The 22167-nt window shown below is 41.2% G+C and overlaps 1 protein-coding gene across 1 annotated transcript in view; it reads left to right on the top strand.

Moving 5' to 3' along the window:
- FRMD4A (FERM domain containing 4A) overlaps positions 1 to 22167 on the top strand; it is a 292241-nt gene that overhangs the window by 215561 nt on the left and 54513 nt on the right. Inside the window, exons 12-14 of the mRNA XM_036761667.1 lie at positions 6191 to 6267; positions 11437 to 11575; positions 19772 to 19913. Of these exons, the coding sequence (XP_036617562.1) occupies positions 6191 to 6267; positions 11437 to 11575; positions 19772 to 19913 (358 nt within the window). The remainder of the gene's footprint in view (positions 1 to 6190; positions 6268 to 11436; positions 11576 to 19771; positions 19914 to 22167) is intronic.

Consider the following 22167-nt stretch of genomic DNA (forward strand, 5'->3'; position numbering starts at 1 on the left):
TAAAATGGCTGTCAAGTCACATTCGATCTCAAAGTTGATATTTTGATCCCAAGTGCAGGATTTAATATTTATTTCTATAAAATTTCATCTTATTGTAGTGAGTATGCATAGTCCTGTCCTGGTTCTTTGTTGCCTTACTGATAAGGTCTTTAATCCAATATTTTGGGTTTCCAGGGAGTCAGGCAATCTGCCCTGCCAGTGAATCCCACTTTCTATGGCAGTTCTCTAGTCCTACAGTGCTACTGTGGGTAGAACCTCTCTTAAAGGGAAAAGAGTTTTGGGTTCCTAGAGAATCAAGCAACCCTCATGTATGATGAGTTCCATCTCCACTAAGCCATATATAATTGCCAAGGTCTACAGTAGTACCCTTGACAGATACCCGCCACACACAACTGGAGAACATTTGATGTCAGTGGGGTATCAAACCCTGCTCAATAGGACCTACATGGTTCATATAACTCACAGCTGAAGAAGGGCAAGGTCCAGGTTTGCTCTTTTATGTCATGACCCTATCCTTTCTTGCTCATTGGCTCTGGCTGCCATTTGCTCCAAGAATTCTTCTGTGGCTCCACAGCTACTGTTCCACTTCTGTTGACTCATCCCTGTAGCTTTCAGTTTGATCCAGGAACTCCTTAGTGCCCAGCCGCTCCCTCTGCCTCCTACCATCCATAGAGCCCTGTGGATCTTTAGTGAATTCTCATGGTTCACTGGAGGGGTATGAGAGTAGGCTTCCCTCTAGGGAACCAACTTTGTATATGCCCAACTGACCTTTCTCCATCTGATCTCCCAGCTCTTGGGCTGCTTGACTTGCTTTTCCAGCTATCATTTTTAAAGATGAAGCCCAAGGGTAAAGTATGTGAACTGGTAGTGAATCAATACCAGCAACATCAAGGTGTGATGTCAACTAGTATCCAGAACACATGCAAGAAATTCATCATTTATTAAAAAGTTAGCTCTGTGAAAGGAATTTCACACCTTGTTTAGAAGATAACATCAGTCCATGATATAGTCCACACCATTAAGGACTCTGAACAATTTTAAAACTTGAATAGGTTATTGATAAAAATGTTGAACAGAATGAGGCCAAGTCATATCCCTGGAGGTCTCAGACAGGGGCCTCCCTCTGAGTTGACTTTGATGACAAATCTTTGAGTCTGGTCATTCCACCAAATGTGAATCCACCGTACTGCATGATTGCTTCACCAGCATCTCCCAATCTTGTGTAAAATGATAGCAGGAGAGACTCTCAAATGCTTTGCTGAAGCCTAGGTAAATAACATTCCTCTAATCTACCAATCTGGTAACACTGTCAAAAAAGGAAATGAGTTTAGTCTGGCATGACCTGTTCCTGATGAAGCCATGTTGTCTCTCTGTTATCACTGCTTCCTTTTTTAGATACTCACTAATAATCCTTTTAATAATGCATTCCAGAATGCACTCGGGTTTTGCCAGGAACTTAAGTCAAACCCGTGGGCCTATTGCAGAGGCCACTTTCTTCCTTTGTTTGAAAATCAGGACATTGTTTGCATTTCTCTAGCCCCGTGGCATCGCTCCCATTCTCCATGACCTTTCAGAGATCACTAATGCTGGCTTAGCAATCACATTCAGCAGCTCTGGGGTGTGGTTTATTAGGATCTGGTCACTTGAACTCATCTAGGGCAGATCAGAATATTCATTATCTCCTTATGTACCTTGGATTTCAATTCCTTATTAACCATTTTTCCCTGTCTATTACAGTCCAAGGGTCATTCTCCTTGGCAGAGAAAACAGAAGGAAGCAGAATATGCAATTTATATGTATATTCTGTAACAAACTAATAAACTATGGTTTTATCCCAGATTAGCCAGCACCATGCCAACTTCAAAAGTAGAAGTTGCTGATGCCTTTTGTTTTTTTTTTTTTACACCAGTCACTTCTAGGTATATTGTCCCTACCCAATGAGCCCTCCCTTACAGCAAAGGAAAACAATTAAGCAAAACCATCCATAAGGCACAGCGAGGTGGTGCAGTGATAGACAAGCAGACCTGGAGGTGGGAAGAACTGAATTCAAATCCCACCTCACACACTTACTATCTGTGTGACCCTGGGCAAATCACTTGATCTTGTTTGCCTCAGTTTCCTCATGAGCTGGAACAGTAAACCATTCCAGTATCTTTGACAAAAAAAAAAAACCCACCCCAAATGGGGTCATGAAGAGGCAGACATGACTGAAACAACTGAACAAAAAAACTAACACAGTGACCCAGGCTGATGGTGTATGCAACATTTTACTTCCTCTATCCTGAAAAGAGGAAGATGCTTTTCATCAGTGACATCAAACTCAAATAGAAACAGACCCCTATGGACCACAATTTGGCTTAGAAAACCATAAATTAGCATTATCTATATTGTATTATTTTTTTTGAACATTTTCCAATTACATTTTAATCTGGTTCAGGCTGGCACTAGAGAGTTTTACAGGCTGAATGGGGCCCCAAGCTGAAAGTTCAATACCTATGCTTTTCATGTTTTCTTCAGGGCCAGGATGAGTCATTATACTTAAGAGTTTCCTGTGTTGTTTTCATTTGCATTATTATAATCACTATGAATATATTGTTTTATATGTTTTGCTTATTTCACTCTATATAGCTTCATACAAGTCCGGGCATAGGGCTCTTAATTGTGTTGGCAGCATTCCACCCCACCTCTGGGTGCCTTGGTATCCTCTAATGCCCCACTATAGAAACCCAGTCCTCGAGAAAGATTTCAAAAATCCTTTGACGTGCTCAATACTTTTGTCTTTCTCAACTCACAATTTCTCTTTCCTTTTCAGCATATCTAGCAATATTTTGGCCTATGGTAGGGAAGTCTTATCTGCTCTGACTCAATTCAAGCCTCTTTTGCAAGAAAAAATGGAGTTTTGAGTCATGTTGGGAGCCAGCACCCAGGAAGGACAAGTATATAGCATATATTAAAAAAAAAAACTGAGGACAGAGCAGCTTCTTAGGAAGAGAAGACCAGGGCCCAGGACTCCAGAGTTCATTTCCTAGGAAGAAAACATAGAGCATGCAATCATTCCCTGGAAGAAAACGTAGAGCATGCAATCATTCCCTTGCACAGAAAGTCCTCTCCCCTCACCCCCATCCCACCCCCTGGGGCCTGCTGGGTAGAAGCACTGTCAGCGAGCCTGTGAGAAGCAGCAGCAGCCGAAGGAGACAGACCCTCGGCAGAGTCCAGATGGTTTTGTTTGTGCTGGCTGGCAGACATGTAACTCTCTACACCAGGCAGCAGTAGGGAGCATTTAGAGGAAAGGCTTGGTTTTTGTTTTGTTTTGCAAGGGGCTGGGGGACGAAGGGGGAGGAGTTGCCAGGGAACTCACCACAAACATTACTCAGCTCCTTGGGGTCTTTTATCAGTTGGAGGGGAGGAGAAAGGAAGACAGGGAGAAGAAGCAAGTGCCTTGGATAAAGCTAGTTGGAATTCCCTTATGCATTTCTGCACTACCAGGCATTGCTTCCTCTTCCGTGCTGGGAGAAGAACCCTAATGATGTGGGAAAACAGCCTCCCAGACCACATGGCTTCCCGGTGGAACACAGTGTAACTATGTAGGTCTGTTGTACTGAGAATAAGAGTGTCTGAAGCAACTGTAGCTATTCCAAGCATCTGGACTTTTATCTGACCAGTGAGGGTACAAGAAGAGAGGTCTACAGAGACATGGAATCTACCCTCCCACTCTCGACAAAACCTTGGCCTTAATCCTAAACCTATCTCCACAATCTCCCAGCCCTTCATCTCCCTCCTCTCCGGAAAAGAAATCTGAATACTAGTTAGAAATTCTGTGTGTTACAAATATCAAGGGTATTTGACCTTGAGATGTTAAAAAAAAAAGGATGTTATGAATAAAATTCTTATTCTCTTTGCCAGCTATTTTTTAAAATAGGTTTGGGAGGGGAAGCTGTGAGAAGTATTAGGGAACCATTAGCATAGCTTGGGTGTGTTTGAGATAACTGCAGGTAGAATTGCTACAAATATATTTCCTCTTGGAGGAAGGAGAGGAACTTTGCCTGCTTTTATTGAGAAATTTCAGAGTGATGCGCAGTTACATCCTCCCTTGGAAACCATGCTTAGTGTTGGGTCTCTGAGCAGAGACACACCAAAAGCAGCAATGAATCAATGACAAATAAGAAACAGCTGCAGGAGGTATCGGCTGTTGTGGCTTTGGGTCATTCCTTTCCTCGAATAGAGGATATTTGCTCCTGTCACATGACTGACACCCCTCTGCCCACTTCCCTAAAACATGGAAGTGATCCTCAGGTTTAGGGTTGAAATTTATCCTAAGCTATAAAAGGAGGGTAGAAAATTTTGAAAAAAAAATATGAGGACTGTAACGGGTGATACTGTTTATGAGAGAGCAATCAGAAATGAGTGTAGCCTCTGTAGGAAGCATCTTTTAATCCTCTCCAGATTTACTCAGGGTAACATCTCTTAAGCAAACATTCCTTAGGTCTAGATAGTATATCGTGGGAGCTGGATGGAAAACACCGTGAGAGACCTAACAAAGTTGATACAAGGAAGAAAAACCTTTGGCTGAAGATGGAACAATGCAGTTGAATGGAGTATAGCTAGGGTGGGCAAGCAGGCTATGCTGCTGTTCAGTCATTTATCAGTCATATCTGACTCTTCATGGCCCCATTTTGGGGGTTTTATTGGCAAAGATATTGGAGTGGTTTGCCATTTCCTTCTCCAGCTCATTTTGCTGATAAGGAAACTGAGACAAATAGGGTTAAGTGACTTGCCCAGGGTCACACAGCTAGTAAGTGTCTGAGGCTGGATTTGGCTATAGCAGACCAGTAGATGGGGGTGGGGGGGGTGTGCAGAGGATCTTTAAGAGAGATGAGAACATAGAAACATAGCCTTAGTTTCCTCATGTGTAGAGTAAGGGAATTGAGGAGGGGAAGAACTCGATGACCACTGAAGCCCCTTCCAGCTCCAGATCTGTGAGCCCATGATATACATTAGCTTAATGAGTAAAATAAAGAACCAAAGGGAGGATAGAGAAAATTAAAGGCTAGAAAAGAATAATCAGCATGTCCAGGGCTGGTCATAAAAAAGATATTAAAAGTGTTTTGTTTCCTTCTTTTCCCTTTTTGGTAAGGATAATGCCAAACCCTTAAGGTATTGAGAAACCCACCTATTATGTATATAATTTTAAAATTTTACTTTAACCTCTTTTGTCATTTCCAAAAGAGTTAAATGATGATGTCTTTCATCAGATGAAAGGAAATCCCATTCTTAGAACTAAATGAAAGCAGTCTTAATTGTTTCCAAACATTAAAATCAGATTTCTTAGATAATTTATCCACCACATACCGAAGGGGAGATCTGGCTCAAAAGGAGTAGAGGCAGCCTAAGAAATATTTGCCAGGGCGTATTCTACTAGCAGCTTAAGCCCCCACTTCCCATTCTCTACCCTCTCTTCAACTGGGCTAAAGGAAAACTCTGGTTGCACCGAAAGTTGCTGGAGAAACAGAATTCTTGATTTTCTTTGTGTTGCAGAGAGAAGAATGGGCTTGACAGGCTCATATTGTTATCTCATGTTGCCTCCCCTGAATTAAGGTCATAACAGCCTCCGCCCTTTGCTGAGAGGCTTTCTGAGGAGAGGAGTTTCCAAAGCACCAGTTCGAGTCAGGGATTCGTACACATTAGTGGGCAGGAAGTGGAGTCCCAATGGGAGACTGGGGAATTTGAACGCTTTCCCATTTCAGCACTCCGAGAGGAGGAAGCTCAGTTCAGCACTACTCACAGATGGCTACTGCTTGCTTCTGAGAGATCCTTTTCTCTTTCTTTCTTTCTCTCCTCCGTCCTCGAGTTCGTTCTCTCTCTCTCTCTCTCTCTCTCTCTCTCTCTCTCTCTCAGAGTAAAAATCTGCAAGCTGAGAGCAGTCTGAGAGAGTTAAACAAAGAGAAAGGATTGGAAAGAGCTTGTGTTCTTCCTTTTAAGAAACCTGCAGGAAAATCCACACCCAGAGTGCCCCTTTTTAAAGCTGGCGATCCATGTGTCCCTGTCTGTTTCAAGCCAGAAACGGAGGATAAGGAAGCAGGACACACAGACTGTACTTGGATGAGAGAGCAGCGCACAGTAGAAGTTAACAGTGGACCAGACTACAGCTGTGAACTCCTACTGTATTTAAAGAAAGTTGTTTTCTCTTCAGATATTCCAATGGAGACAGTTAGAGAATCTGTACTTCAGAGAGAAGAAGTTTTCGGTGGAAGTTCATGACCCACGCAGGTAAGCTGGAAGATTCTTCTTGCGTGTTTGAGTGGCTGAGATTTGCATGACTCCATCCAAAGGATGCATTAATGTTTAGGGGTCTGCTTCTTTCTATGATGTTATTGTCCTTGTTCAGTCGTGTTAGGAGATGGCTGGTTATATTATATAGAATATGCTCAGGATGCCAAGCTGGAAGCCGAATTAGAATGTGACAATAAATAGGGTGAACTTGGTCAATTTGGTAAACTTCTCATGTGGTTATATTGCTGATGTCTCCAGTTTTGACACCCTGTTCTCCCCCAACAGGCACCCCATTCAAGTAGGCTGAAAGCTTTTTCCCTCTTTAAAAACAAAAACATTCTTTCCAGGGCTTAGTATCTTTTGAGAAACTTCCAGAAATGACAGCTTATCATATAGCCATAATTATAAGCAATCAGAGCAAAAGGGAGCACATGAATGAAGCAGTTACTATGCCAGCGTCGGAGTATCAAACTGCATCATTCCCAGCCCCCAAATTTCACAGTGTGCGAGTTAAGCTTTGGTGTGAAAGAAATATAGTTTGGTTTGTCTGGTTTTTTCTGCATGCCTCTACATTATATTTTACCTCCTAGAAATTTTTCCTGGGGATACTAGATTAAGACAAATCTACTCATGCTGAAAAAGATGCTAAAAAAGGGGGGGGGTCCTCTCAGTTCAGAATACCACTTCAACCCAATGCTTTGCCTTTCTTTGTCTGCTGAGAGCCCTAGAATTGTATACAGCCCACAAACCGCAGTTAGAGACCTTAAAAACAGGCCTAGTACCTAAACATAAATCATTTTAGACAGGTCCAGAGTCAGATTTACAACTAAAAAGTAGCTCTAGGGGGACATTGGTAAGATCAGACTCCTGCCAAGAAAAGAAGGTTGATTTTAAATACCATTAACTCTACCCTTTCCCTGCTCTGATGAAAAGAAGTCTGGAACACAATCATGATTCTGGAGGGCTGATGATAAAGCATGCTACCTGCCTTCTGACAGAGAGGTGGTGGATTTAGGGCACAGAATATGTATTTTTTTGGATATGGTAATGCTGGAATTCATTTCATTTGCCTATGTATATTTGTTACTAGAGCTTAGCTTTTCCTTTTTTCTTCTTTTTTCCATTGATGGGGGAGGGGGAGGAAGGAGGCAAAAATCAAAATTTCTTAATTTAAAAAAATTTAATTAAAAAAAAGTCTGGCACATACTATACTGTGGATAAATCGGTTTCAGGATCTGCCTCCTGGTTTTTTCCCCCCTCCCTGTGAAGGGCCCCTGTACTTCCAAAGGATCCTGTCACTATGCTTACACTACTTATACTACACAGGAAAAAGATGTAGCTCATGCAACACAGTCTGTACCTGTAGCATATGATAATTCAGCAGGACAGATGTGGAGTTTTAGTTCGGTAATCTGCATAGAACAGCCACTCCAGTTAGAAGCAAAGGTCTTATCCTGTGTTTCACAGCTGACTAGTAGAACAGAATCCAAAGGCACTTTGGAGGTTCCACTTCACAGGCATAGAAGAAGGGAGAGCAAACCACATGATAGTACTTTCTGCAGATGGGGCATGTGTCCAATGTTCCGAAAATGCTGCCACAGTAGAGCAGGAATCAGGGTTGCTCAAAGGGGGGAGGAAGAAGCAGATTTGGAAGAGAATATTCGATCCTAGGAGAAATTAGCAGCAATTAATAGTTACTTGTCCAGGGCAATAACAAGAAAGTAGAGCCATAGGGCTCTAGGTGAAGGAGAGGAAGAATAAAAAAAGAATAAATGAATAAAAATAAAGATAAAATAAAAATAAAATAATAAAAAAATTTTAAAATGGAGGTATAAAGATGGAAATTAATTTTACAAAATTTAGTTAGCTGCTCCTGTCTCAGTTTCCCTCAGCAGTCAAATTAGCACAAAAGTGTTTTCTCTTTCTGATTCACAGAGATAGAGTAAAGGAAAAGAAATCCTCTGGGCATAACATATAATAATCTAATATATAGGAACTTTAAGCCCTTAAATCGAGAGAAGTTAATCAGTCATTTAACTGAGGACCTTCTATTTTCAAGGCACCGAGGGAAACACTTGTGCCGTTTACTGCTCGTGTGATCTTGGATAAATCACATCAACCCTGTGGGCCTCAGTTTCTTCATCTGTAAAATGATGAAGTTGAGTTAGATTCCCTTTAACATCCTTTCCTATTCTAGATCTATAATCATGTGATACAAAAAAATTTGATTTCCACTCCCAAGGAAGCTATAGTCTAAGGAGGAGGGAGACATACAAATACCAAAAAGATGACCGTAGACTCATTCATAGAATAATAGAAAGCAGTGGGTGATTAATGTCATATGAGTATCATCAGGAGATTCAGAGAAGGAATAGATTATCTTGCACTGAGATGAGCCAGTTAAACCCCACCAAGGAAAAAAGAACCTGGGCTTGGGTCTTCAAGGTTACATACAATATAGATGTTTTACTAGGGAGGGAGGAGAGACAGCAGAAGAATATAGATGTTAGGTGAGTGTTCTCTCTGTGAAGCAGAGGAGAGGAAGAAGAGGGCTAGGGACAGCTGGAGGAGCCAGGGCCTGGGCATCCTGCTGCTGTCAGTACATTCCACTGAGGAGATGCAAACTGCTCAGCTAGACAAGGACCCCTTTCCAGGCAAAGGAACTATAAGGAGCAAGAAGAACCCAAGAAAAATATTTCCCCCAGTGTTAATTGTATTTGTCATCCTAATTCTTAGTATATTGTTTTCTTTGGAGTACAGAAGATTAATCTAATTGACCACATGTAATGATGATGCTAAGTAGTCAATACCCATCTCCTCAAACTTGTCTATTAAGGATGAGGAAGGAAGTCAGAACTGAGCATGTCAGTTCTATAATCATTTCATTAAAATGCAATCAGTTAGAAATTGCAATTTACAAGAAAATAATTCACTAAAGCTGATGTTTTCCGGGTTGGATCAGTCACACATTTACTCACCGGCTTTCCCTTTGCCCTACCCACCTTCATAATGATTATCTCTTCAATACAGAGCACAGAAGATCCTGTAGAATTGCTGTGGCAGGGAGTGGAGCTGGCTCCATGCCTAACTCCGTATTCTTGGGCCCTCTAAATTTCTTAGATATTCAAGTTAGTAGAACTAGGTAGGGAAGAAGAAAATGTGCTTTGGGAAGGGCTTGAAGTGAGGAAAGAATGTGGTTAGACTCAATTAGTCCTTAATTTTTCCCACTATCCTTCCGAGAAAAATACTGATCCTTCGGCAAGCTACTGTTCATTTTGCAACTTTCACTGTCTTGTATTTCAAGTTTCCTCCCCCTTTCCACTCCCCATCCCAATTCAACTTTGCTAGAGAAGAGTAAGAGTTGAACTCAACCCAGTTCCAATAGCTATTGCAGGAGCCAAGTCCTTGGTTGGCAGTTTCATTTTAAAATCTCTGTGTTTTGTTGTATGTGGTTCCCTCCCTCCCCTCTTTTTCTGGCCTCATTTCAACTGACAACTGTTTGCTCATTCACAAGCTGATTTTCCCCCCTAACTTTCATTTTAACCAAAGTAACAACACAAATCATATGCACCTGGAATTAGAAGTATTAATTGACACCAGATTTTATTTTTTCAATAAAAAAGTGAGTATTCAGGAAAGGGACAGGGGGAGGGGCAGGGAGAAAGTTAAATCTATAACCCAAACAAACAAGAAAGAGGGAAGCATCCTGGAATTTTCCTCCAGGGAAAGGTTAACAATCCTATTTATAATTAAAATTTCCTGAAAACCAATGATAGTACTCTGTCCTTGTTACCCTGGGATCTTCCAGTTTACTGATCTTAGGAAAACTATGTTCCTTCTCTTTTCTGAATAAAATGTTTGATACACCTTAACTCCTATTCCAAAATCCCTACTCTGTTTGCCCATAAGTTGATGGGACACACACACACACTCACAGGCACACACACTCATACACTCACTCACACACACACACACACACACACTCACTCACTCACACTCAACCCACTCTTGATGTTTTCCAAAGCTAAGATTCCATTTTCATAATGATCAGTCTACCATTACCATGTACCTCCTGACCCCCAGTAAAGTGGCCAGACAGCCTCTATTTGTTAAGAGACTTCCTTCCCTTCTGGGAAAACATTGACCTCTATTGTTATTTGCAGCTAATTATATGAAAAACCAGTGGTTTCCAGTTTCATTTTGGAAATCTAGCTGTCTTCTTTCTTCTTTATTCTGTGCTGAAATAATTGATATGTAATGAGAGGGAAGGGGGTTGGGGAGGGGAATTCCACTCTCTCATTCATTACCCTCTATCATTCATTGCCTTTGTCATCATTTCTCCTTTCTTCTTTGCTTCATTTGTATCATCTGTGAGATAATGGCTTTAGTCTAGATCAGCAATTCTCAAACTTTTTGGTCTCCTGAGCCCTTTATACTCTTAAAAATTATGGAAGATGCTAAAGAGTTTTTGTTTCTATGGGTAATATCCATAACATAGTAATCTTATGAAAATCGTTTTGACCTGGAGGATCTCCTGAAAAGGGTGCTGGGGACCATCAGGGGTATGGCGAGGACCACACTTTGAGAACAACTGGTTTAGATGATCTCTAAGGTTCCTCCCAACTCTAACAATCTTTGCTTTGCTCTAACTGTTCTCCACCCCAACAAACACACTTAAAATTGATAATCAACATTTCCCATGGTGGATTGAGCCTAAGGTGATGGAAAAGCCATGACTGAGTCAGGAGCTCTGGTCTACCAGGGTTAGGAAATCATTTACCTGTATTTCACCAGAGACCTTGCTGCCAATTAATTCAAGGCTTTTCTTGAATAGGCGGCTTGTATTCCCTCTGTTAAGTTGGGCCTTTGTCAACAATAGAGTATCAAGCAGGAAAGGCCAGTGGCCTGCTCTGACCCATCTGTGACCCAGCAAGGCAGAGACTTGGCAGCAGCCTAAGCCCTAAGGAGTCAGGAATCCAAAAAGGGACTTTTGCTGGCTTGTCTCCTAAATATGTGTGTGTCTGTGTTTGTGCGTTCTGATAAGTCACATTTTGTAACCACCCAGCATTGTACTTAGCACTATAAAATCTCATCACTGATTTACTTACTGACCCTGAAAATAACCCCAGCATAAACATGTTCCACCTTCTTGTTCTGCTTCCTCAGGGCCTCGGTGACTAGGAGGACGTTTGGTCACAGTGGCATTGCAGTGCATACGTGGTATGCATGTCCAGCATTAATCAAGTCCATATGGGCTATGGCCATTAGCCAACACCAGTTCTACCTGGACAGAAAGCAGAGTAAGGTAAAACTCTTCCCTGGGACACGGAGGCAACAATTTCTGTTTGCACTAAAGATATCACAAAGGCTGGAGCTTTCTCCTAGGTAGGCCATGGATATACCTGGAGGTCATAGACTGAATGGGCCCCAGGGACCACGTAACTTGGGGATTTAAAACTGGACCGGGGCCCATTTTATTCATTACTGGCATAAATTCATGCCAGTCATAGTATTCTCTGCCTCTTTGGGCTGTAGATAGATGGTGTAAAACCAGAATTTGCCAAGAGACCAATTCCCTCCAAGGTGCCAGAGGGGTTTCCGGCCCACCCACAATCTCATTTGCTCATCCTTGATGCAGTCTGCTCAGGCTCATTTGTGGCATTCTGAACCTCTTTCAAACCATTGGGGAACTCACCTCAGAGCAAAAAGGAAAACTCTTTAACTGGTATTTTATACAGTGGCAAATTGTTTTCTTCTTTCTAGAGGGGAGAGAAGTAACCTTTCTCAGTTAATAGACAACACCTAACTGTTTAGTGTAATTGCTTTGACCCCTCCAGGCTTTTATAACTGCCACCTTCATTAAACACACACACACACACACACACACACACACACATACACACACACACACACACAATTGAAAAAGAAAAAAAAAGTCCTGATAATCTTCTCCAAGACTGGGCCCAGGACCTCAGAAATTTGTAAATAATCATCTTTCTTAGGCTCCCTGTGGTCCCCTTACACACAGTCAGTTGTGAGTGGGTGGGTGACGTCCTTCTTGTTAACACACACAAACATATCAACACTCACTCCCTCTTCCTACTACTTCATCTTCCCATCCTCCCCCCCACCCCCATCCCCCCATCTGCCACAATCAGGAGTCACTCCCACTCATTATCCCTCAGGAATAAAAGCCTATCTAGATGGGCTCTGTCCTTTTCTCAGGATCTTACTGCCGTGGGGGAGGGGGTGGAAATATTGAATGAACAAACCTTGGCAGCTCAGCTGGGTGATACCACCAATCTCTTGTGGAGTTTTCTCTCCAACAGTGTTAGTTTCTATGGTGGGTGTGGGAGGACTTTAAGTTTAAGCAGCTCAAAGGTTCATTAGCCCAGTGCAACTCTGCTGGTCTTGGGGATTTTCCCTTTTTCTTTATCTTTCCTTGTTAGGAGATTTTTTTTTTCTTTTTCTAAGGGAACATGGGAAAGGAGAGGGAGGGAGAAAAGGGTAAGGAATAGAAAGCAAACCAACGTACAAGGTGTAGAATAGTTTTCAACCAGGAGCTATCTACCATGCAAACTAGTCATGCCATGACTGTCATTTTTTTTTTCTTTTGCTAGTTTTTGTATTCCCATCTCCTTCTTTGCATTGGTTGGCTTGAATTGGGTCTGGGCTAAAACTTCACCAACCCCCACCTTTGGCATTTTGTACCGTTAAAAACATACCAGCATTGTAGCCTTAATGGTAATGATCTATAATGGCACAATAATTTGAGATTTTATTTGATACAACAAAATGAAACCACGATGAAGTGTCTCAACTAGTTATATATCACATATGTTGAATGGGTATAAGAGCTTTGCTTTAACTATAAGAGTTTACTATTAGTAAGAACAGTTGGAGGCCAAAACCTTTTAATACTCATTTGATGATTCTAGAGTTAAAGAACTTGGGTTCAAATCACTTACTACCTACGTGACCTCAGGCAAGTCCCTTGACAACTGTCTTGGGCTAATGTCTCCTTGTTTATGCAGTCAGGAGTTGGACGAGATGGCTTCTAAGGTCCCCTCGAGCTCTAGATCCATGATCCTTTGCTAAGGTGATATATGAAGGAGGACAGATGGCTCAGTAATCTACTAGAACATAGAAGTTAATCCTTCTTGATGTAAAGTTCCATATATTGATGCCATGAACTTAAAAGGGGAAAAAAGTTGTATTTGGCTCCAGAGAGAGCAAACAATTAACCATAATAACAATTTACATGTAAATAAATCTTTAAGTTTTATAAAATACTTTGCTGCCAATAACTGTGTGAAGTCGTTAGTACAAATATTATTTTCATTTTCTTCATTTTATAATTGAAGAGAGACAACTGTGGCATAATGAAAAAAGATCTGTATAAAAGGCAGGGTGATCTGAGTTCAAATCCCACCTATGAAACCTACCAAGCTACCTTACCCTGGGCTAGACACTTTACTCAGTGTCTCTAAAAGCATTGCATATTGTATAAGAATTTCCGATTGTTAAAAGAAATGTCTCCACTGTGCTGTATCCTTTAGCCTTATACCACTGAAATCCCAGTGGCGATCTGAGCTCCTCCCACCTCACAAAATGAGAAAACTCTGTCTCAGAGAGGTAAAGCCACTTGAGCAGGATCACACAGCAAATATTGGAAGTGGGATTTGAATTCAGATTGCAGGGTTTCCAGTCTAACACACTACCCCACAGCAGTCAGCCTGTGGTGTACAGTCTCTAGTGTCCCACAGTGCCTTGTACACATTGTTATTGATGAATTGGCTGACTGATCATGTAAAGACTCTACCTCTTGTCTTTGTACTGAAAGAAGCATTTTTATGCGGAAAGATGATGTAATAACACCAATTATTATTATTATATAATGTTATAATCATAAACTATTTTAATATTGTGTTACTGGTATAATACCAATCCTTTAAAAGACTGAACATTCCACCATTTCAGTAGCCAGCCTTCAGCCTGTGGAAGGGAACACCAGGTCCCCATTGGGCACAATCACTTCACCAAAGTAAGTCTTGGATGATCACAAATGCCATGATGCCCTTCCATTCCCCACAGGAGATCATTCTTTGACATATATTGTGCTAGGGATAATGTACAACATCTGGGTGTCACCTCTGGGCAAGTGCCTTTTAATACCTTGTTGGACTTCACTTTTTCCATCTGGAAAACAGGAGTGAAAATTCCTGTCCTTATACAGTAATCAGAAGTTTAAATGAGATGAGTTTTATGGCATTATTCTGCAAATGGCTACCACAGTTGTGTTAGTTAAATGTATGAAAGCTCCCCAATTTAAAACAGAGGTGATAGAGCTAGTCAAATGCCCCCTTAGGGAAAGTATATCACAAAATCCTCATCTGAGGAATGAGTAAGATGCAAACACATGACATAATGTATGTAAATAACATACACGCATATATATTTATATGTATGTGTGTGTACACAAACACTCACACACACATAAAAACCACTGAGACTCTTCCTGGTGAGTAGATATACCTCCAGATGAATACTATCTAAGCAATTCAGGACCAAACACTTCTAAAAAATTTTAGAATAGCTCATGTTGGCTAATATATCAGGGATCATGCCACACTCTACTGCGTACAGTGCCACACCACCTATTCGTTTCTCCAAAGGCCTTCAGCAGGGCCTCTCATGTAATATTTGCCAACCCCACAGACAAGTGTTGTCTAGTGGTCTAAGCAAATGGTACCCACTCCAAAAGGTAGCCCAAAATTTCATATTATTTCCCTGGTTTGGACTATTTTCTCCTTTTGTGGATTTTGTGTGCTTAGCTTATGTACATGTAGGCCTCATGCCTCTCCCCCATCTCTGTCTGTCTCACTTTCTCTCCCCCTCCACACACACACTTTTACAGACATGTGTGTGCACACATGGACTTGCACTTCATTAGTTTCTCCCAGTTTTATAGTTGAGGACCATTCCATCCTTTGGGGAGGGAAATGGTAGTCTAAGTATAAATTGATTAATATCTATGAAATGCTTTGAGAAGAGGAAGCATTGTACTGTGGAAGTGTTCATTGCAATGAATAACTGACTCTGTGTTACCTCAGAGATCAGAACAAGATAGTTGTCATTATCCAAGTCTGAAAACCCCTTGTATCCTTACGTCAAGGAAGGTCTTGCTGTCTCCAGATAAAAGTATTCTAAAATGCCAATTGTTTAAAAATCTATAAGTGACAGAGAAAGTGCCAACCTGCCTTGGTAGAAGGACTTTCCTCACCTAGGAATTCTGCATGCCAATGAAATCACAGTTCCCAGCCTTATCTTTTAAAGAGCTAGCTTTTCCCAGAAACTTAATAACAGTAATCCTTTAGATAACAAATAATTGAGGGATCCTTTCTTCCTTTCCAAGATAAAACAAGCTTCTTCATTTTGTCCAAGTCCAGGAGTCAAAAGAAATGTAGGTCTTGCTTGCATGAGCTTGATACCTCAGACTAGAGGACATTGGGCCAGACAGATCTCCTTACTGAGACTCAGAAGTCTGAAGGCTCCTTCTGGGACAGTCAAACTATTTCCTTTGCCAGAAGAACCTCCTCCCCCACCTCTCCCCCTTCATTTCTGCTAGTACTCTAATCTAGCCTAACTTGGTCATTGTCATATTACCATTCCAAACCAAATCAGGAAGTTTTTCTGAAGTCTTCTTTACTGTATTCGTGCTGCCTTTTCTAGGCTCACGCATTTGGGATTATATTTTCTAGGTATCCTAGGCCCAGAGTGAAGGTATTTCACAGATAACCTCACCATCACCACCACCAGCACACACACACACACACACACACACACACACACACACACACACTTGTGAATATGGCACGGGGGAAGGCAGTTGTCCACGGTTTTCTCTGACGACACTGAAGCTTCAGGTTTAACCACACAAACTCGAAGTCACTCAGCAAATTAGTGGTAAATCTCCGGCTTCCATTTCTTGGTGTCCTTAGCTCCTAGACATTTCTAGCTCTCTCATGGATAACTAAATACTAGGTATGGGCTTGTTTCTCTTTTTATTACCACTAGCTTGTATAAGAGTATAGCTCCTGCTAAGAGAGGAGAAGCAGTATTTCTCCAGACACAATCCGATCTTGCTCAGAGATAGCACTCGTCCAGATGGGTGCTGTTCATATGCCATGTCAAAATGAAATAGAAGCCCTTTCCTCTTTTCTGCTCCAGACCCAAATTCTGTGAGAGGGCTTTGACAGCCATGATTATTTTATGGAACAAGGAAGCGCTAACTTGAGAAAGCCGACCTAGTCCTGAGAGCAGGGAAAATTGCTGAGGTCAGGAAGGAATCATGACTAGAGGAAAGATTCACAAGGTAGAAGGCTGAAGAGGAAGACAGTTCATTCCAAGGTGAACAAAACAAACAATGAGCTTCAGCATTTCCTTTATCCCCTGGGCATTTATCTTGTTAACACATGGACAGTGCACCATGGTCATAGACAACCCTTCCACACCCCCTCACTGCAGTCACCAGCTGTGGCCGGAATTTAGACTTTTCTCCTGAGCTGTCAAACCCAGGATAACATAATAGATGTCCAGACAATGTTTACAGCACCCGTGTGTCTAGATGGCCATATAGAGAAGGGAACATTTAAATGAGCAGGAATGGGGCCCTCCAGGATGAAACTAGAAAAAAATCCATTTATGCTCCCTTCATAATATGACCTTGACCCTCCACCTGTGCTTGCCTGTGTAGAGGGAACGCCATGGCACTCATCCAGGCAGGGAATTACTATTAATTATTAGTCATGTGGTAAGGTTCTTCAGAGCCTCCATTGTGACTTTGAGCTAGGACTACATATGAATAAGTAAATGGACAATCTGTGATTTCATTGGGATGAGGAACTCCAGATCAGGAAACTCCAGATCAGATTCGCTTCACCAATTCTACCAAGGAAAGACAGCTCCTACTCTGCAACCTCTAGTATTACAGAGCTACCTAGAGCAATGAGAATTTAAGTGACTTTCCCAGGGTCATACAACTAGTATATATCAGAGATAAAATTTGAACCCAGATCTTTTTGGCTTCAAGGGCAGCTCTCTATCCCCTACTCCATACTGCGTCAAACATGTATGTAGATTATATTTAAACATTCAACATTGGCTAACTACTACAGTTGAGAAGAACAATTAGAAAATTTGTCAATTACAGTTACAATTATATTGCTAAAGGTAATTGTGTGAATACTGCCCATTGTCTTCATTACTGTCCTCAGAATGTAGTCCCCAGCTGTTAAAAGAAAATTGTAAACTTCAGACATATTTGTGGGAATGAAAAATATTTTTATTTGCCAAAAGCAGTAAACAAAACAGATATCTTAATTACCTTTGGGACTAAATGCATAAACATAGCAAATATTTTATTGTTCTTCTCTACTGCAAATATTAGTCTATATATAACTATTTAACAATGTAGTATAAATAAAATTATATATAATACATACTCTTTAATTATACATCTTCATTAATGCCTTTTGATATTGAAAGCTTCTTTAAAAGTTTATATTTCCACTTTTTATTGGACTCGGAATAACCCAGGCAAGCATTTGCTCCATAAGTATTCACATCGTATGTACTACAATTCTATATAACAGATACATTCCTACTAACCATCTAACTACCATTCCCCTAAAATTACTAAGAAACCTTTTTGGCACTGTGTGAATAACAGAGACAGACCCTGAAATCAGCTTAAAATTTAGGTAAAACTTAAAATGACTTTTAACTCATGAAACTTTTACATCACTCGTTGAGTCAACAATTTAGTGTTATCATATGTCAAGCCCTGTGCTAAGCTCAGAGAATACATAAAAAAAGCAAAAAATAGTCTCTGTCCTCGAGGAGCTTACAATCTAATGAAAGAGATTAAAGAGACTACATGTACATAAATAGATAAATACAAGATACATAAAGGGTAGAAACAAGATGGCCTTGTGTAACAGCAATGTTGCTAGCAGCTGATGTGGAGGTGAAGGACTAACAACAAGAGCACACAGGAAGGCTGCTAACACAGGTCCTTTGATTTGCTTTCCTAAGGAAAGCAACTTTAAGGGGTTAACAATCTCACTTTAATTGAACATACATATATCATTCACTTAGTTCGGGGGAAAAGCCGGCAGCCTAAACTTCAGAGAGAATGCAAACAGAAGTTACAAGCATACGCTATATGAACAGAGCAAATAAACACGAATCAGCAGACAGGTTTCTAGCTGTCTATCCAAGCAATACACAAACAGTTACCAAAGAGAAGCACCAACATCTGGCTTCTCAAAGCCATGAGGCTCCTATGGCCACCCAGAGTCTCATGTGGCCAAATCACTCACACCCTTCCAATGAGTATGCCCCCAAAGGCTTACCTCTGAGTATATATACACTTCTTCAGGGTCAAAGAGAGTCACAACCATGCGACTCAAACCCACGTGACCTAGGCTTTCTTGTGACTTAAACTTTTCCTTGGGGTCAGAGGGCATCACAACCATTTGACTCAAAACCCATGTTGAGTCAATAGGCCTTCCCTTGACGGAAGCAGGTCATCAAAGACTCCTGATTAAATCAAAGATTCCTTTAGTGCTGAGAAGCACTCCAAAACAAAGACAATAAAAGGTCCCACTTTACCTGCCCCATTCAAACAAGGGCAAGACTCATTAAAGACACTTGATGGCCTTAGCATTCAAAAAGAGGAGAACAGCAAAAAAAGTCCCACCCTAATTGCCATAACACTTTGGAAAGGAAAATATTAGCAGCTGGGGCAGGTGGGGAAAGTGAGGAGGAATGCTTGGAGAGGTCACCTATAGAAGTTGTCACTTAAGCTGATTCTTGATGGCGGTCAGAAAATCTAAGAGGGGCAGATACAGGGGAGAACATTCCAGGCATGAGCAATGGTGAGTACAAAGGTACAGAGATAGGAGATGGAATGTCACGTATGAAGAACAATGAGTGGGCCAGTATGGCTGGACCACTGGGCTTAGGAGACAAGCAATGTATATGAAGACTGAAAAGGTCAGGTTGTGAGAGTGCCACACAGTGTTTATATTTGGTTCTAGAGGTAATAGTAAGCCACTGGAATTTACTAGGGGGGCAGAGGGGCATGGTCAGACCTGCTCTTTAGGAAAACCACACACTCATACAAGTTCTAAAAATTCATCTCTTTTCTCCTTGAAGTAGACATGTTTCAGCACAGAATTAAAGTAATCACAGAATGCTTGTAACTCATGTTCGATGATAGCTTGCTTATGTGTGCCCTTGCCAGAAGTTTCAGTAATATGTTAACTAATGGCTGGATCCAAACATCCCAGACTTGGAATAGTCAAATACTCAGGCAAGGAAGATACATTGTCAAATTGTAACATCACAAACAGGCGAGTTTCTGTTGTCCATAAGCGGTAAATGTTTCACCAGATCTGAGCTTCTCTATAATCACGTTTCTTCCATTCCATTCTAGTCCAAAATCCATGCTGCAAGAAGCCTGAGTGAGATTGCTATTGACCTGACAGAGACAGGAACACTGAAGACTTCGAAGTTAGCCAACATGGGTAGCAAAGGGAAAATTATCAGCGGCAGCAGTGGGAGTCTCCTTTCATCAGGTAAGGGCTTTGGTTTATTCTATTGGAGTGTGCAAATAATAACACAATGCCACACCATCTGGCAGAACTGTGCAAGGCTGGGAAACAGCAGTAGCTACCAGAACAGCTTGGCGTATAGAGGTGTATTTTAAAAAACCACACACACAAACAACGTTGGGAATAAACTGAGATACCATGTCACAAATGTCAACAGGTGCAACCAAAAAAAAAAATTAAGCTGCAGCTGCCAATCAAATGATAGTTCAGAGTGAAAAGGACGATTTGTAATACAACAGTCTTTTCACCCACACCCTAGGATCAATCAATGAGTCATCCTTGTTAACTGATGGACTGATCCTTTGTCAATAATATCATCTCTAAATAGAAAAGAAAGTGGGGTGTGTGTGTGTCTCTTCATGAATGGAGGAAATGCGTTGTAATTGAACTAATAGAGACCACTTTAAAGCAATACAATGTATTTCCCAGTCATTTTAAAGAAAAAGTGCAGAACCATTTCCCCTAATTATCTAGGATGTGAAAGATTTGTTTCCAGGAGGCTCCACAGCAGTGAGTTGGACTAGTATCCAAGGCTTGAGTTTCAGAGGCTCACTTTGACCCCTTGGCTTAGTGACTTCTTCAATAGAAAGCCTGTTTGCAAGGTGGTCATAGGCAAACCTTGACAAATGAAATTCCTTAGATAATAAAGTCCTTGGCACTGTCAAATGGCTCAATCTCAGAAACAGATAGGATTTTTATCACTGGAAATGACATTAAAGAAGAGGTGTTGCCATCAGCTCCATTGCAGCACCCTAAGGACCATGTGACCTTCCCATCTGAATTGTGGCTAAACCTTTTTTTTTATTTTATTTCTTTTGGAGGGAGGAAAGGCAGGGCAATTGGGTTTAAGTGACTTGCCCAAGGTCACACAGCTAGTAAGTGTGTCAAGTGTCTGAGGCCAGATATGAACTCAGGTCCTCCTGATTCCAGGGCCGGTGCTCTACTAACTGCGCCACCTCGCTGCCCCTAAAACCTTCTATATGTATTGACTCCCCCATTATAATGTAGCCCCTCAGAAAAGAGACTGTCTTTTCTGTTTCTATCCCCAACACTTAACACAGTGTTTTGGCCATAATAAGTGCTCAATAAATGCTGTCTTCATTCAATAGGCAGAAAAAAGCAAAGTCACTAAAACATCCCCTACTATAGCCCTCAACTTCCTGGAAAGCTTGTTAAGTAAGCCTTTTGGCTTCAGGTTGACCAGAATGAAAGAGCTTTGAAAGCAGATAGATGCAAGGATGAGAGACAGAAGCTCAGATTTCTCCTAGCCCTGATGCGTGGTTTGCTGATGGCCCTGGAATAAGTCTTTAAAGCTTTCGATTTATGCTTTTTAAATATGGCAGACGTGTAGCTAATCATGACTAACTATACTAGTAAATTACATAGTCATACCAGAAAAGTAATATTTTCAAGATAAAAACAAAGGATTGAGGAAAATCTCCTGGCAAGTACCTTCTGGTTGTCATTGGTGGGGGCCATACTTGTTTACTAATTACCAGTCGCATCTTTAACTTACTGTCTGGCTTTCAGGCTGAGATTTGCTGTGATGGTTATGCCTTTGGGGCAAGGGTTGGAAAATCATGCAGGGCAAATTCCTATGAGGCCAAATTACTAAGGGCCATGTGCCAGCCTTCCCACTGGAAAAAATCCTAAAAGTGAAGGTTACTCCACAGGCCACCAGACAAATGCTTAACTGCCCTTTAGAATAATCTAACTCTGGTTTTGGAATGTCAGAACAAAGAAAGTAGTCTGAAGCCATGCCCATCTTTTCTTGGCTGATGTGTATCTGAGGAAAAACTATCTCATCTCCTCTTGAACCTAGGTATCAGCAAACCTGTCTGTTTTGGCCCTAGTGATGCATCTCAGAAGCCTCCAGCTTCTTTGGGTGGCCATTTCAGAGAAGTCATTTTAAATGGGCTATAATGGTTTCACAAAGTCATTTCAGCCAGGGACTGACTTTTAAAATTTTCCCTTTCTAAAAGCTAATTACCTATAGAAGAGAATGCAGTGTAGTTTAGCAGAACAAACATTGGACTTGGGAAACCTAAGTTGGAGTGTTGGATCTACCACTTAAAGACTATATGGCCTTGGGCCAATAACTAACCTCTCTGAATCTCAAAATAATACCATGAAGACTACCTACCTCATATGCTTACTGTGAGAAAAAAACACTTGCAGAGTACTATACAACTGTTATTAAATGAGAACAGAGGTATCC

Source organism: Trichosurus vulpecula, chromosome 5 (assembly GCF_011100635.1).
Source record: "Trichosurus vulpecula isolate mTriVul1 chromosome 5, mTriVul1.pri, whole genome shotgun sequence".
Lineage (NCBI taxonomy): Eukaryota > Metazoa > Chordata > Mammalia > Diprotodontia > Phalangeridae > Trichosurus > Trichosurus vulpecula.